The sequence below is a fragment of the Eptatretus burgeri genome, chromosome 6 (assembly GCF_056783735.1).
Source record: "Eptatretus burgeri isolate ZD-2024b chromosome 6, Ebu_testis_v1, whole genome shotgun sequence".
In the NCBI taxonomy this organism is placed as follows: Eukaryota; Metazoa; Chordata; class Myxini; order Myxiniformes; family Myxinidae; genus Eptatretus; species Eptatretus burgeri.
In genome coordinates, this window is record NC_140966.1 from 22,808,369 (window position 1) to 22,823,368 (window position 15,000).

The 15,000-nt window shown below is 46.1% G+C and overlaps 1 protein-coding gene across 1 annotated transcript in view; it reads left to right on the forward strand.

Annotated features, from left to right (window-relative positions):
• NUP205 (nucleoporin 205) overlaps window positions 1–15,000 on the forward strand; it is a 327,963-nt gene that overhangs the window by 96,918 nt on the left and 216,045 nt on the right. Inside the window, exons 14-16 of the mRNA XM_085884280.1 lie at window positions 673–855; window positions 1,228–1,278; window positions 2,891–3,100. Coding sequence (XP_085740406.1) covers window positions 673–855; window positions 1,228–1,278; window positions 2,891–3,100 — 444 coding nt within the window. The remainder of the gene's footprint in view (window positions 1–672; window positions 856–1,227; window positions 1,279–2,890; window positions 3,101–15,000) is intronic.

The window sequence follows — 15,000 nt, forward strand, 5'->3', positions numbered from 1 at the left end:
CATCTTGTATTTGCACAAAAATAACAGATTTCCCCATGGTTGCCATCCGGGCAACCAAGCTTAATTTTGTCTATGCATGCCTGTGAACAAGAAACCACCATAAAACCATACACTTTTGAGGACAACAAGGTTACTTCTCTGGCAAATGGACTACAAAGGTGGTTTTCATAATTTGGTATTTATTACTTCTGTCTGCTTCTGCAGACATAAACATGTCTGCAGGAAGATAAAACCCGTTTGGGTTTTATGGTTGAAAAGTTAAGTGATCTCTGTAACAGCTTGAATGATCATCACCAAACTTGTTAGGGATAGTGTAGGTCCCATAGGCAGTTAATGTGAAGGAAAAAGAAAAAATGAAGTTACTCGCTTTACTACATGATGAGATTTGGGGGGGGGAGGGCGAGAGGGATTTGGAATAAGGGGAAGGGTAATCTATTTACCCGTTTTAATTGATTGTGACCAAACTTGTTTGGGATGGTGTAGGCCCCATGGAGAATAAAGGGGAGGGAGGGGCAGTGGAGGTTTTGGGAAGGGGTAGGGGTTGATTGTGTTTGTCTTGACAACAGTGGGGACATTGCATGTGGACCCCCCCCGCCCCTGGCTCCCTCCCCCCAAGTGCTTGGCATTTGTTTGTATTTCACTTTTACCTGTTTCTTCATCATTTCTCTCCAGTGTGAAAGTGCTCGTCTTTTTCTATACGAGCATCCCCAATGGATGCTTGTGGTGACGGTACTGGGCCTTATGCAGTGCAGCATACCTCCATTACTCAAGGCTGAGCTGTTGAACACCATCTCTGCTTTTGCTGGTACCACAGAGATAGCGACTTCCCTGTGGCAAGCAATTGAGATGGCTCAGGCAAGCAATGGCACCTTCAAGCACACTCTTTCTCTTCTCAGTGCCCACTCATGCCTTAAATATTTTGCCTTTTTTTGTTTTTCTAAACCTTTGGCTCTTGTGACCTCCATCTCAGGAACGGGTTATCCTATTGTGAAATTCGGGCCACAACCTAATACCGCACATATCAATTTACTGAGAAATTTTCATCAAAACTGAAGGCAGACTTGTTTGTTCTTGATTGATTTTGGCCTGTAGTGACCCAATAGCCCTTTAAGTTGTACAATGGAGGATAAATATTTCATCAGCAATTTGTTTTAGCATTTTAATGCTCTATTCTTTACTTTATGTTAATCTCTTTCTGCCATTGACTTTGTTTGTTTTCAACTCTAGATTCTTGAGACTGTAAAAGCTCCCAATATAAGGCCGAGCACTGGAATTGAGGTTAGTATGGCATTTTGTTTCTCATCAGTGTTTTATTTATTTTAAGTCTTTATTCTCTATTCTGTGTGAACCTTTCGGTGTCATTTTGCAATTGAGGATGAAGTGATTATAATAACTACATTCATCAAAATCGAAATTCCAGAGCTACTCGGATGAAAATTTGGAATTGTCTCACGTGATTGCTTGGTGCGTTTCGTAAGGAGAATGTGATTTATATCTTCTGCAGTTTTTTTTTCTTTCCCTGGGCGTTCATACATCATCTTATTTTAGTTTGCTGTGCACAGATGGAATGTTACAGTCTTTCGATTTTTATTTTCATGAAATACATGACATATCTTCTTTCATATAACCATGTGCTCCAAGGTGTAAATGAGCAAGAATGTTTTTGTTCAAGTGTTTAATGGCCATTTGCAATTTTATTGCTCGAATAATTACAACCTTATGGGTTGTTCTGTTTGTGTTTCTATCTGAACCCAGAGCTCATGATGTTGGCTATCTAATTGAGATTAAAACCCTATCTACCATATGTGCTTGTTCATTGTCCATTAATGTCCTTGGAATCCATATCAAAGCACGCGTCTTCTTTTGTATGCAGCACAATGCTTCAAGGGAGCATCATTAGCTGAGGTTGTGGCTATGCGACTGATGCAGTGTCCCCTTTAGGTTAGAGCAGGAATTTGGAATTTGTTCAAAGTGCTGGCGATAGCTTGCTTACTTTTTGTGAAGTACGTGGGATCTAGAACATCCACTAGCTAATAACCAGCAAATGGGACACCAGTTTAACGTCCATCCAAGGAATGACACACACATTGATTAATCACCCTGCTTGTGAAACACCAGGGCCGAGATTCGAACCCAGGCTAGACAGCTTGGAGGCGAGTGTGCGTACCTTCAGGCCATCCTGCAGGCCCAAAAGTACACTGATATCTGCAGATGTCTTTGTCCTGCATGTAATGTATGGACAAGCTCCACTATGAGCAATGAATCAGTAGATATAATAAAAAGGCCACACTTTATATACCCCCCCCTCCCCATCCCTCCCTCTTATAGCAGCGGGTGTGCACAATTGAAGTTCTACAAATGTCAAACGGTGATGAATTATGTTTTTAAAAGAGGCTTTTAACCTCAGAACCATTGTAATAATACCTCCTGTCGCCTTGCAAAAGGCCACTTTGACTCTCTTGCCCTGACTTTGCTGTGCTGCCATCTGGCATCGCGGTGTCTTTTAATATGTGCCGTCATTCATTTCGGCAATCAAATTGCAATTGCTGTTAAAATTGGAACCCTCTTGTGAAGTTCAAACTAGCCTGAATTGCTCCCAGCCTAACCCTTTTATTTATAAGCCTACGTAGTTGTCTAATCACAAGTTTTTTTTTTTCTTTCCCCTTTTCCATCCAGTTTGTTTGCAGCTTAATATATTTCATCAACAACTCTAAAAAAAACAACCTTTTGACATGCAATAGTCAGATTTCTCAAGGTGTCAAACTGATGCTGCATTCCTATTTTATTGCTTTTGTGGAAGTAGCTGTACCTTGAGTGAAAAATACCTTGAAGAGGCTTTATAGTCTGTCTCAAAGGTAAAGTGTTTTGTTTTTCTTCGCTCTTGCCACAGATGGAACTGAATGAAATAGAATCTTGGCTGGAAGAGTACCCAATGACTCGTGCATTCTGTGGACTGTTGAGTGCACTCATCCACGTCTGTGTACCGGAGAATCTCGGTGCCGGACTTCGTACTCCTGGATTTGAGCCATACCTCACGTTCATCCGTGACTCTGTATTTGTGAAGTTCCCCAGCCGAGCCTACCATGATCCAGCTGAGAAGGTTGCGTTTATCGAAACATTCCAATGGAACACAAAGTAACCCAATGATTGATCGTTCATGGATAGTTGTTTAGAAAGATGGATCAGGCATGTTTGAAGTTTGCAACTTTGCTTCTGTTTGGCAATTGCATAAATCTGTGTGAAGTGCTGATATCATTTTTTGGTGAATTTGAGCTTAATTGCTCATGCTTGCCATGACTGCAATTGCTAATGCAATCTTCAACTGAACGAGTTATTTCAGTCGACTGTGTATCTCACAATTTGTCACAAAACCTTTCAAGCAAAATTTTTGATCAACTAACTTGATGATAGGCAATGAAGAGTCAAAGATGAGCTATATAGATTTTTTTTTCTCACAATTATTGTACTCCAACCTGATGAAAATATTTATTGGTATCAATACAAACTCTTTTGTTCTGCAACTATTATATATATATATATATATATATATATATATATATATATATATATATATATATATATATATATATATATATATATATATATATATATATATATATATATTTAATTTTTTCAAAAATCGGGCCACGAGCGACTGTGGGCAGTACATTCAGCCATATTGTCAAAAATTTCCAGCCGGATCCTATGAAAACTGTCGGAGAAGATAGACTTTGAATGAACCCTGGTCGAAAACAATAAAAAAACGAAGTTCGTTATATCTCAGAGACTATGAGTCAGATATACATGAAACTGGTATGGTAGGTTCATGGTATGTCCTAGTCATGTGTGAGAAAGAACCGTTGCTATGGACCCCTCCGTTGCCTAGCAACGGCCGAAAACCTCACTGTGGGGGTATTTTAACGAAAAAACAATCTGCAGCATTAACCCTTGAAGCTGGAGTCATGAATTTTCTTGTGCTTAATCCTCAGGTCATTCCCCATCGAACGGGCCCATCGCGTCAGGTTCTATTGGGTAGTCGACTACCCATGTCCGCCTACCGGCTTGTATATATTGTTACGTCTGATGGGGGGGGGGTATGCATTCAAAGGGTAATTGGGATGTTTAATTAGGTATGCCATGCTGTTCGAGTTGTACCAGGATCTCGATGTAATAAGTAGCTATTCAGTGGTGATAAGTTGTCTCGTAAATGTCCATTTCTTTAAGGGGAAATGATAATTGTCACATAATTAGATAGGGAGACGGGTTAGGGTAAGTGTGTATGCGTAAACCCTTTTAGTATTCCCTGTTGGCTTGCCGTGACGTAACAGGACAGTGCTGCGGATGGCTCCGCCCCGTGATCACGATTGGCGGAAGGCGACGGCAGAGGGCCAATAAAAGGGCTCGATTGGAAGTGACGAGGACTCGAGTATAAAAAGGTTCTGTTCCAAAAAAGAAGGGGAGGAAGAGTCATAAAAAGAAAGCGTCTGGTCTGTTTGTCTCGGAGGCTGTTTGTCTCGGAGCGTGCTCTCTCGTTGCGCTGGTTCGTTCCTCGATTCATCGTATCTCGTGCCCTTGCTGTGCCTCATGCCTCACCTCGGTTGCCTCTGGAGTTCTGCTGGCTCGGAGTACGGGACCAAACGGCTGACGGAACCTCAGCACCACCGTGTCTCCTGCCCCTGACGAGCGCAACGCCAGCTCGTCCGGCGCCAATCCAGTGACTGTTGCGTAGACACCACGGGCAAGCCTGACCACCAGCTATGGTGTGTGTGTGTGTGTGTGTGTGTGTGTGTGTGTGTGTGTGTGTGTGTGTGTGTGTGTGTGTGTGTGTGTGTGTGTGTGTGTGTGTGTGTGTGTGTGTGTGTGTGTGTGTGTGTGTGTACCTGGCGCCTTAGAGGGTTTGAGATTTGTATTTCCATTGGAATTGTTTGGGTTTTCCCCACGCCCGAACCCACACCACCATCCCGTCGAATCGCCCCGGATCCCTCCTCTTGCCGAGTCTTATTATTATTTCTGGTTAGAGAAATAAACATTATTAACTCAGTGAAAAGCGACTTGTGCCACCTTCCTCGTCCCGTTTGCTGTCGAGCGATTAAAACCGCCATCCTTGGGTTATAAAAAATAAACCGCCTCCATCGTTTCGGCTCATTCTACGTTGGTGGGACTGTTCAAGTCCCGTGGACGTCACATTGGTGTCAGGGTGTTGGATGCTCGAACCCCTCTAAATTATATTTGGTATCGGGAGAATATACCAGGATTAAAATCTCGCCATGAATTAGAATATAAAATTACAACAGAAAAGCGCGCGAGCGCGGGAAAATTTAGGCGGGATTTTTCAAATTAAATTTAATTGGCGGCAAACGGGACTTCTGCACCATGGCGGATGTGCAGATGTTGGAGGAGGAAGACCACGTGTCGGGGGAAGAAGGGAGAGACGGGCGTAGGATCGGAACCTCTCCCATTCCGAGCGTGGACCGTGCTTCATTGCCCGTAATGGAGCCGGCAGCGCCAGAAACCGGCGCGATGTCGATCCAGACAATGTTGGAAAGTTTAATGAGTGCAATTACAGCACAGAGGGCAGAAATGACAGATCAATAGGGGGTAATGGGGGAACAGTTGGGTGCACGGATTGATTTAATGAGGGATGAATTGGGGGAAAAGATGGAGAAAATGAAAACTGAGATGCAGGAGTGTGTGGATGTTAAATTGGGGGAAATACAAAGTAAATTCGAGGATAGATTGGAGGAAACAAAGGTAGAAATTACATTGGAGGGGGAAAATATACGGAAAAAATTGGTAGATAAAATGGATGCAACGAACATTCGGGTTGATAAAGTGGATGAAGGCCTGGAACGTCATCGTGCCTGTGTGGATGCTCGTATGCAGCTGCAAGTAAAAGAGTGGGTAGAGCTGAGGAAGCAAGGGATGAATTTGGCAGAGGAGGTAAAAGGATTGGAGGCTTGGTTGGACGAACAAGATAAAATTATGAGCCAAGAGGGAGACTTGGATAAAGGCTTCGTAGAGCCGTGTTTAGTAAGAAGAGTGTCCGGGTTGGTTAAGGAGCAGCTACAAACTCGCGACGGAGCCATGGAGGAGGCTGTGCGGGCCCAGAAGATACTGCGGGAAGAGGTGAATCGGTCCATTCAACATTTGGAACAGGAGGCAAAATTGACCCATGAGACCCTCACCACAAAACATCTTTGGCCACAGGGGGCTCCGAAATTGGATACGCAGCCACAAGGGTGTTTGATCCCTGGGCTGGATTCGGACAAGGGAGAAACTGGGAAGCAGGCCACCGGAAAAGTGATCCCCCTGGTAAATTTTGACGGGTCAGGGAGCCTTGAAGCTTTTCTGACGCAATTTGAGTGTATTTCCCGACTAAACGGGTGGAATGACTGGGAACGTACAGGGAATTTGGTGGCAACGTTGCGGGGACCAGCCGCAGATGTGTTAAACGTGATCGCGGAGGGGATGTTGACCAGCTCCCACATTTGCGAGGCGTTGAGCCGTCGGTTTGGGTTCGCAGCAAACTGTGATCTGGTGCGGGCCCAGCTCCAGCACCACAGATTAAAGTCTGGCGAGACAGTGCAGGAGCTGGCACAGGACATTTACCAATCAGTCAGGATCGCGTATCGGGACCTAACAGTGGAGGCGTGGGACAGACTGGCACTAGAGAAATTTTTAGCTGCTCTTCCGGACCCTGAGGTCCGAGCGCTGGTGGAGTTACAGGATCCACCCACCGTTCACCGAGCGGCCGAGTATGCGGCCAGGCTGGCCTCGTGGAGTCGGCTGGGTGGGGTGCCCGAGAGGCCATCTGTGACGATCCGACAGGCAGAGATTCGGGATCAGGGAGGGGGGCTGGGAGAAATTGGCATGACCCAAATGTTTCAGGAAATTTCCCAGAAACTGTCAAGTTTGATAAGGGGTAATTCGGCAGTAGGTGCGCCACAGCGGCGGGGTCCAGCCCAGCCAACAGAGCAATTTGATTATGGCCGAGGGGGTCCGGAACCAGAAGAGACATTACACCGATACCCACGGGGGCCTTTTATGGGGAGTTGTTTCCGGTGCGGGCGAAGAGGACACATGCAACGATATTGCCGGTACCCGGCGATGGAGAGACCCTCCAATAGACTTTTAAGCCCGGAGAGGATGAATCCTCCTGTTGAACTGCCAGGTCTATCCAAGGTGCCCTTACCTAGGTCGAGTCCGGAGATCACTGTCGGGGGTCGGGGAAACTAGATCGGGCTGAGCATATAGGGCCATGCTTGGCTGGTGAGATTGTGGCGAAGTGCCCTCCCTTTGTGAAAATAGTGAATTGTGGGAAAATTGGCATGGGTTTGTAAGTTCTGCTGGGTTTTAGAATGACAATAGGGAAAGTGGGTAATTGGTAACAAAGCGGGCACGAGTGGCTGTCCAATGGCTTGTGCGTGGATCGGGTGAGAAGTGCTGTGTGAGTTGTTTCAAGTTAAGAAGTGAAATGTATGGTGCACAAATTGATTTTTTTATTGGACATGGTGTGGTAACAGGGAAGGTCATGGTCGGTGAAGTGTTAGAAATGCAGGTGTCACATGTAAGGCCGATGGGGTGGGGGGAGTCGTGTGGGTTTTGTGGGTGGGGATGATGTGTTTGTCCGCAGGGATTGCTGAGGCTCACGGTGAGCGGGAATTGCGACCCCCTTCAAGGAGATTCACCCCTGGTGGCTGATGGTGACAGTGTCTGGAGGCAACTGGGAGAGGGTCTGGTTGGGCGACCAAGGCGGGTAGGACCTTGGCGACCCAGGAAGGCCAGAGGAGCTCGTGAAACCCCTTCCAGTGTGTTGTACGGGGTGAGAGCTGATGGCTCCCAGGGGGGTGGGAATCAAAGGGAGCGGGGCGGAGAAACGTCCAGGTTGGACTAAAGCTTACCTGTGGGCATGGTTGCATCTGAGATGCCCCCATCATCTTGTGGTAACCCATCCCACGGCCATGATGGGATTCAGCCTGCAATCATTAAAATGGGGACCATGACCTAGAAATGTAATGATGACCATGGTGTGAGTGTTGTGAAGATGTGTGAGTCCCACTCGATCCCGCACAACTTGACATGTGCAGCAAGGGCATGATGTCCGCATAATTTTGGGGTGAAGCAAATTTGAAAATTGGCTCCCCAGGTAATGCTGGGTCTATTAGCATTCATTGGGGGACGCGGTCGCGTGTAAATATCCCGTGAATAGTGTCGTTAAGGCTTAGAGTAGGAATGTAAAGTATAAGTGTTATGTTTTTGTGGAACCTTTTGTTTCCCCTCCCCAGATCACTGGAAGAGTGTTGGACAGGAGCGATGACCAGAGGATGGAGTGCAACTTCACTCAGTGCTCTCATGTGATTAAATAAAAAAAAAAAATGAATGATTGTTTAGGCGAGGATAAGGCCATAAGGGGGTAGTACGTTAAGCAGGATAGGAAAGTTAGCTGCGGCTCGCTGCCCATTGCCCCTCCTACTTTATTTCGTTAGGTTAACTAGGTGTGAGTCAGTCAGTGTTAAGGCTGGTACGGTAGCACCTGTGATATACCTTGCAGGAGCTGCGGTACCAAAGGAGGGGGCAGTGTTACGTCTGAGGGGGTGGTATGCATTCAAAGGGTAATTAGGATGTTTAATTAGGTATGCCATGCTGTTCAAGTTGTACCAGGATCTCAATGTAATAAGTAGCAATTCAGTGGTGATAAGTTGTCTCGTAAATGTCCATTTCTTTAAGGGGGAAATGATAATTGTCAAGTAATTAGATAGGGAGACAGGTTAGGGTAAGTGTGTATGCGTAAACCCTTTTAGTATTCCCTGTTGGCTTGCCGTGACATAACAGGACAGTGCTGCGGATGGCTCCGCCCTGTGGTCACGATTGGCGGAAGGCGACGGCAGAGGGCAAATAAAAGGGCTCGATTGGAAGTGACGAGGACTCGAATATAAAAAGGTTCTGTTCCAAAAAAGAAGGGGAGGAAGAGTCATAAAAAGAAAGCGTCTGGTCGAGGATGTTTGTCTCGGAGCGTGCTCTCTCGTTGCGCTGGTTCGTTCCTCGATTCATCGTATCTCGTGACCTTGCTGTGCCTCGTGCCTCACCTCGGTTGGCTCTGGAGTTCTGCTGGCTCGGAGTATGGGACCGAACGGCTGACGGAACCTCGGCACCACAGTGTCTCCTGCCCCTGACGAGCGCAACGCCAGCTCGTCCGACGCCAATCCAGTGACTGTTGCGTCGACACCACGGGCAAGCCTGACCACTGTGTGTGTGTGTGTGTGTGTGTGTGTGTGTGTGTGTGTGTGTGTGTGTGTGTGTGTGTGTGTGTGTGTGTGTGTGTGTGTGTGTGTGTGTGTGTGTACCTGGCGCCTTAGAGGGTTTGAGATTTGTATATCCATTGGAATTGTTTGTGTTTTCCTCACGCCCGAACCCACACCACCATCCCGTCGAATTGCCCCGGATCCCTCCTCTTGCCGAGTCTTATTATTATTTCTGGTTAGAGAAATAAACATTATTAACTCAGTGAAAAGCGACTCGTGCCACCTTCCTCGTCCCGTTTGCTGTTGAGCGATTAAAACCGCCATCCTTGGGTTATAAAAAATAAACCGCCTCCATCGTTTCGGCTCATTCTACATTGGCGGGACTGTTCAAGTCCCGTGGACGTCACAATATATATATATATATATATATATATATATATATATATATATATATATATATATATACACACATATATAGATACATATACATATATTGTTACGAATTTGGAATTCGATTGCACACAACATACAGGTTCCTTTAGTCAGCTATGTCGATAAGTGCTTGTTCCCAAGATAGCTCACCTTCCATTGTTTAAATCTTCAGAAATCGATTAGATGCGCTGCGGATGGATTTAATAGTTAGAGAACGAACAATGGAGACATCCCTCCCCCTCTTCTGCGAAGAGGAAGAACCACCCTGCCGTCCCGTGACTCATGATGTCAACAACTCCCTCCCACCCGTGGCTGAGCGGGGGATGGAGCACGAGGGCATGAGTCATGAGTCACGCCAGGAGTGGGGGAAGGGCGGGAGAAGGATAAGAGGAGATCTTTTCGTTTGTTGGTGGGCAGAGTTGGAGAAGGGAGTTGAGGGGAGTCGTTCAGCAGACCATCGGGTCCTGCTTGGCTTGCGTTAGGGTTGAGGCCTTCGGAAGCTTTTTGCTTCGGCTGGCTCAGTGAGCTTCGACTGAGGCCTGGCTCGGGAGGAGGCTTTTTGGAGGCTTTTTTGCTTTGATGGTTCTGTGAGCTTCGGCTTCTGCTTGGCTCGGGAGAGCTTTTTGCTTTGAGCTGCTTTGTTTTGAAGAGAGTTGGTCTGGTCGCCCGGCTCGAGCTGCGAGTGGTGGCTTCTTCTTCTTGGTTTGTGGAGCTCTTTGTTCTCCATCTTGGTTCCCACCTTGGTGCGACTCATCGGCCTCTTCTTGGAGGTGGTTCCTCGGGGAAGCGACGCATAGACTGGAAGGATCGGCACCTCGTCTCACCAGCACCTGTTGAGAAGCGCGGGAGGTGGTTCCTCGGGGAAGCGACGCATCGACGGGAAGGATCGGCGCCTCGTCTCACCAGCACGTGTTGAGAAACGCGGGAGGATTCGCGGGAGCCCGGGTCCGAACAACTTGAAGACCACATGAGGTGGAGAGGTTCGAGATAGGTTCTGAGTTTCAGCTCACCTGTCCTCCGAGCTGGAGCTCGTTATTAAAGGCCTCTGCCACCATTTCTTGGGTGTGTGTGTGTGTGCGTACGTGTGTCCGTGGGCCCGTCTAATAAGTAAGAACTGCTGTTAAGTGCAAGTGACTACACAATAAGTAGACGGTTGTAGTTCTTTTGTCGTGCTTTTGTTGCTTGTATATAATTGCATCTGTGTTTTGCCTTGTTTAATTGCATACGTGCTTCATTATAATAAATGTCCTTGTGTGAATGTAAACCTGTTCATTGCGTCCATTCCCTCATTGAACTGCCCCATCTTGCACTCGGAATATAGTTGGTTTTTAAATAGCCGGGAAAGTGATCGGGTCCAACCGGACTGCGCGATAATAGCCCGCTCGGTTATCCCAAAAGGAAGCGAGCTGCTTAAGCGGCTCGTTTCCAAGCGTTCCCGTTGAGGTACAATCCCTCGGTAACCTACCCACGCGAATAATTAGGTAAATCGAAGATTTGGCGATCGGACCCTGTAGCGCGTGGGTTGAGTGCGGACAAGGTTGTGGTGTGCTTGAAAACATATATCTGTATACATGTGTATATATATATATATATATATATATATATATATATATATATATATATATATATATATATATATATATATATATATATATATATATATATATATATATATACACATATTGGGATAACCGAGCGGGGGGGGGGGGGGGACATGCTTTGCCTGTTATGGGTGCCGTGGTGGCAAAGTTTCATCCCGCGTCTTATTGAGGTTCTATCAGGTTTCCCTTTGTCCTCGCGCCATTTATAAAGCATTTGGTTATCGTATCTGCTTTACAAAGGTTATATGCTTCTCTTTGTGAGTTTCAAAGCAATATATTTTTGATAACACCCGATTTCCAAACCATTTGCAGTATTAATGTCTTTTCTAAATTGCCGAGCCAAAGTCTCTTTTTTTTCCCACCCGTCACACGCAGCTGTTTATAAAGAACTAGATGACCCGTGAACCCGTTGGTTTCCCATTGTGACAGCGATTGATAAAAAAATTATTTCAAAAAGAAAATAGAAAAAAAAAGATAGCTGCAGCGAACTATTTACGCTGAGGTTGTTTGCATTGATCAAATAATCCCGAAGAGTACTTGAATGAATCGGGAATTGATTTTTTAATGTTTTTTTCGTTGCCCGATTTGAACGAAACTTGATATTGCGCTTCAATGTGAAAAAAAAAATAACGGAGAAAAAAAGTCGAATAAATTATTGTGCGTCATCATCTAAACACGATTTTGTTTATTAATGAACACAGAAGTATTTCACCAAAATGTCGATGTTTATTTTCTGCTTAAATATATATCGTTCTTTGTCGATACTAAATGTTTGAAATTTTAAAATAAATCTTTTCAAGAAAAACAAAAATAGATAGCTTCAGCGAACTATACCGCTGAGGTTTGCATTGATCAAATTCTCCTGAAGAGTACTTGACTGAATCGGGAATTGATTTTTTAATAGTTTTTTTTCTTTGCCCGATTTTTACGAAACTTGATACTGCATACCACAGGAGAATGCTAAGTAATGTGGGCCGAAAATCTTTGTGCTATCGTGTACCGTTTTGGCTGTATTTCGGGAACATACATACATACATACATACATACATACATACATACATACATACATACATACATACAAGATGAGAGTTTTAATAATATAAAGATAATGTTTGTGATCATATCTTTGAAACGACTATATAAATGTAACGTCATTTTTCGGTGAAAGCTACTTAAGGTTTCTGGGTTGTATACAGTACGTACTGCAGTTGGTGATCACACTGACTCCAACCTGCCGATTCCTGAATAAATTGCCGATTGTGCGTGTGCGTGTGCGTGTGCGTGTGCGTGTGCGTGCGCGCGTGCACGCGCATGTGCGTGCGTGTGTGTACCCACACATATGTGGGAGTTGCTGCTGTTTTCTGCTATTGTATCTCCACATGTATGTGGGGTTCATCAGGAGGTATGACAGAGATCTACTGTGTGTGTGTTTTTGATTGTTATCTTCATATGTGGGTATCAGAATGTGGAATGGAGTCCTCCCAGAGCAGGCTCAAAGCATCCACCTTCATTTCAGTCAGGGGTCACGATTCATGGACCAAGCTGTGAAGTTTTCTGTTCTCAAAGTTTTGTGCCAAGGACTTTCTTAAGGATCATCGCTGAGCCCTGGACAGCTTCCAAATGTAGTTCGTGTGTGATAATATTCCCAGGGATGGTTTTTAGCTCACCTGTAAAGTCATTCCGGGGAGCTTACGGGATGGCGCGTCGTCCATCCATCCGTCCGTCTGTCTACAAATACGTGCAACTTCTCTGAAACTACACATACGATTTCAATGAAATTTGACCACAACCTTCATCACCCATTATGGCATAAACAAAAATAGCGGGTTCTGAAGGGGTCCACAGAGGGAGTTTGTGGGGTCGGGGGGGGGGTGGTGGGAGTTGTTGGAATGGGTTGCCTCCCCAAAGGGGTATTTGCTTTCTTCTCAAACGATACACACAATTCCGATGAAACTTCACGACAACCTTAATCACCCACGACATACCAAATTTGTTCATGACATTAGAAAAATCTGCTCTTAGGGAATTTAAGGGGGGTTGCCCCCAAATTATGTATTTGCTTTCTTCTCCAAAACTACACACACAATTCCGATGAAACTTGAACACCATCTTCACCACCCGTGATGTACTGAAGTTTGTTCACGACATTAAAAAAAATATTGATGTCAAGAAGGGTCTATTGGGAGAAGGGGTTTGCCCCCCAAAATGTGTTTTGCTTTCTTTTCTGAAGCCACACACACAATTTCGATGAAACTTGACCACAACCTTTATCACCCGTGATGTACCAAGGGTTGTTCATGGCATTAAAAAAAATTAAATCCATAGGCATTTACATTCTTCTCCATTATATTGTTGTGGGCCGGGGGTCGGTGGCGAGAACGACCACGAGGTGGGGGAGGCTGCGTCGTCTCCAACCAAACTCCCCGGAATTGTAGGCCATCGCTCGGATAATTCCGCGAGCCGGCGGGTCGTTTAACCGACCGTAGAACGCCAATATCTCGACCGCGTGGCGTAGGGTTATTTTGTCTAGATCCAATGTACCTAAGTAACCCCGCGGTATCGGCTACCGGGAATCCACGCCCTCGGAACGCCTGGCCGAACCGGATTCACTCTACCGGCAGCGGTAAAATTACACCTACTGACCACCACTCTGCCACCCACCTTTCCGGCTCGGTTGCAGTCGAGCTGGCCTGCCCAGGACGTCCCGGCTACAATTGTCCCATTACCGAGGATAAAACCCCACCTAAACTCAGATCCGAACCATGCTGGACCAATGCAAGAAGGGACGGAAACGAACTGGGAACATGTCTAACGTTTTATTTGCAATAAAAGACAAAGGCAAGACTTAACGCGAATATGCAAGCAAGGAATATTTACAATGATCCAAAAACACTTATTCAGTTCTACTTCAAAGGCGGGCAGACACACACACACACACACACACACACACACACACACACACACACACACACACACACACACACACACACACACACACACACACACACACAGACATTAAAATAAACCCAGAATTATTTATTGGACCCTCGCAGCCAAGGAGAGAGAGAGAGAGACGAGCTGGGGGTCAGAGTCCAGCTGGGTACCTGACCGTCGGAGGAAGGGGGTGCCCCGTGGTGCGGCACCTGACAATGGTCGTTGGTTTGGTCCCCAGTCGCACGTGTGAGACTCGTGGTTCGTGGCGGAGCTCGGGTGGTGAATAGCGGAGTCCACGGAGGGGGGGTCATGGTCGCTCTTTCCTTTCCTTGTAGAGGGCCAGCATGGGCAAGTACGCCGCCTTCACGACCTTCTGCTTAACCCTCCGCTTCAAAAGAACTGCAGGCTCAACAACCCTCAGAGCCCTATCCAAAACCTTGTCAGAAACGCATGTAGAACTTCTTCCAAGACCCTTCTTCCTCACTCGACTCTCAACTGCCACAACCCTGTCAAAAACCTCAGAACAACCTTTGTTACAACTCCCCAAAAAACCACCACTGCTTCAGAGAGTGCTCGGGAATTTATGGACCTCCCTCAACGGGGTGGGGCTCGCTCGAACTGACGTCACTCCCCGCCTTGATTGGAGAGGCTCCTATGGGTTCGCCCTTTCTGGGCAGCATTTCAGCCCCTGCCGGGAAACCCCACCCACTCTTCCACGCGGGTTCATACTTGTCGAGCAACAGTATCAATGTTGCAAAGGTCGTCGTGAAAGTTACAACGTTTGTGGGAGC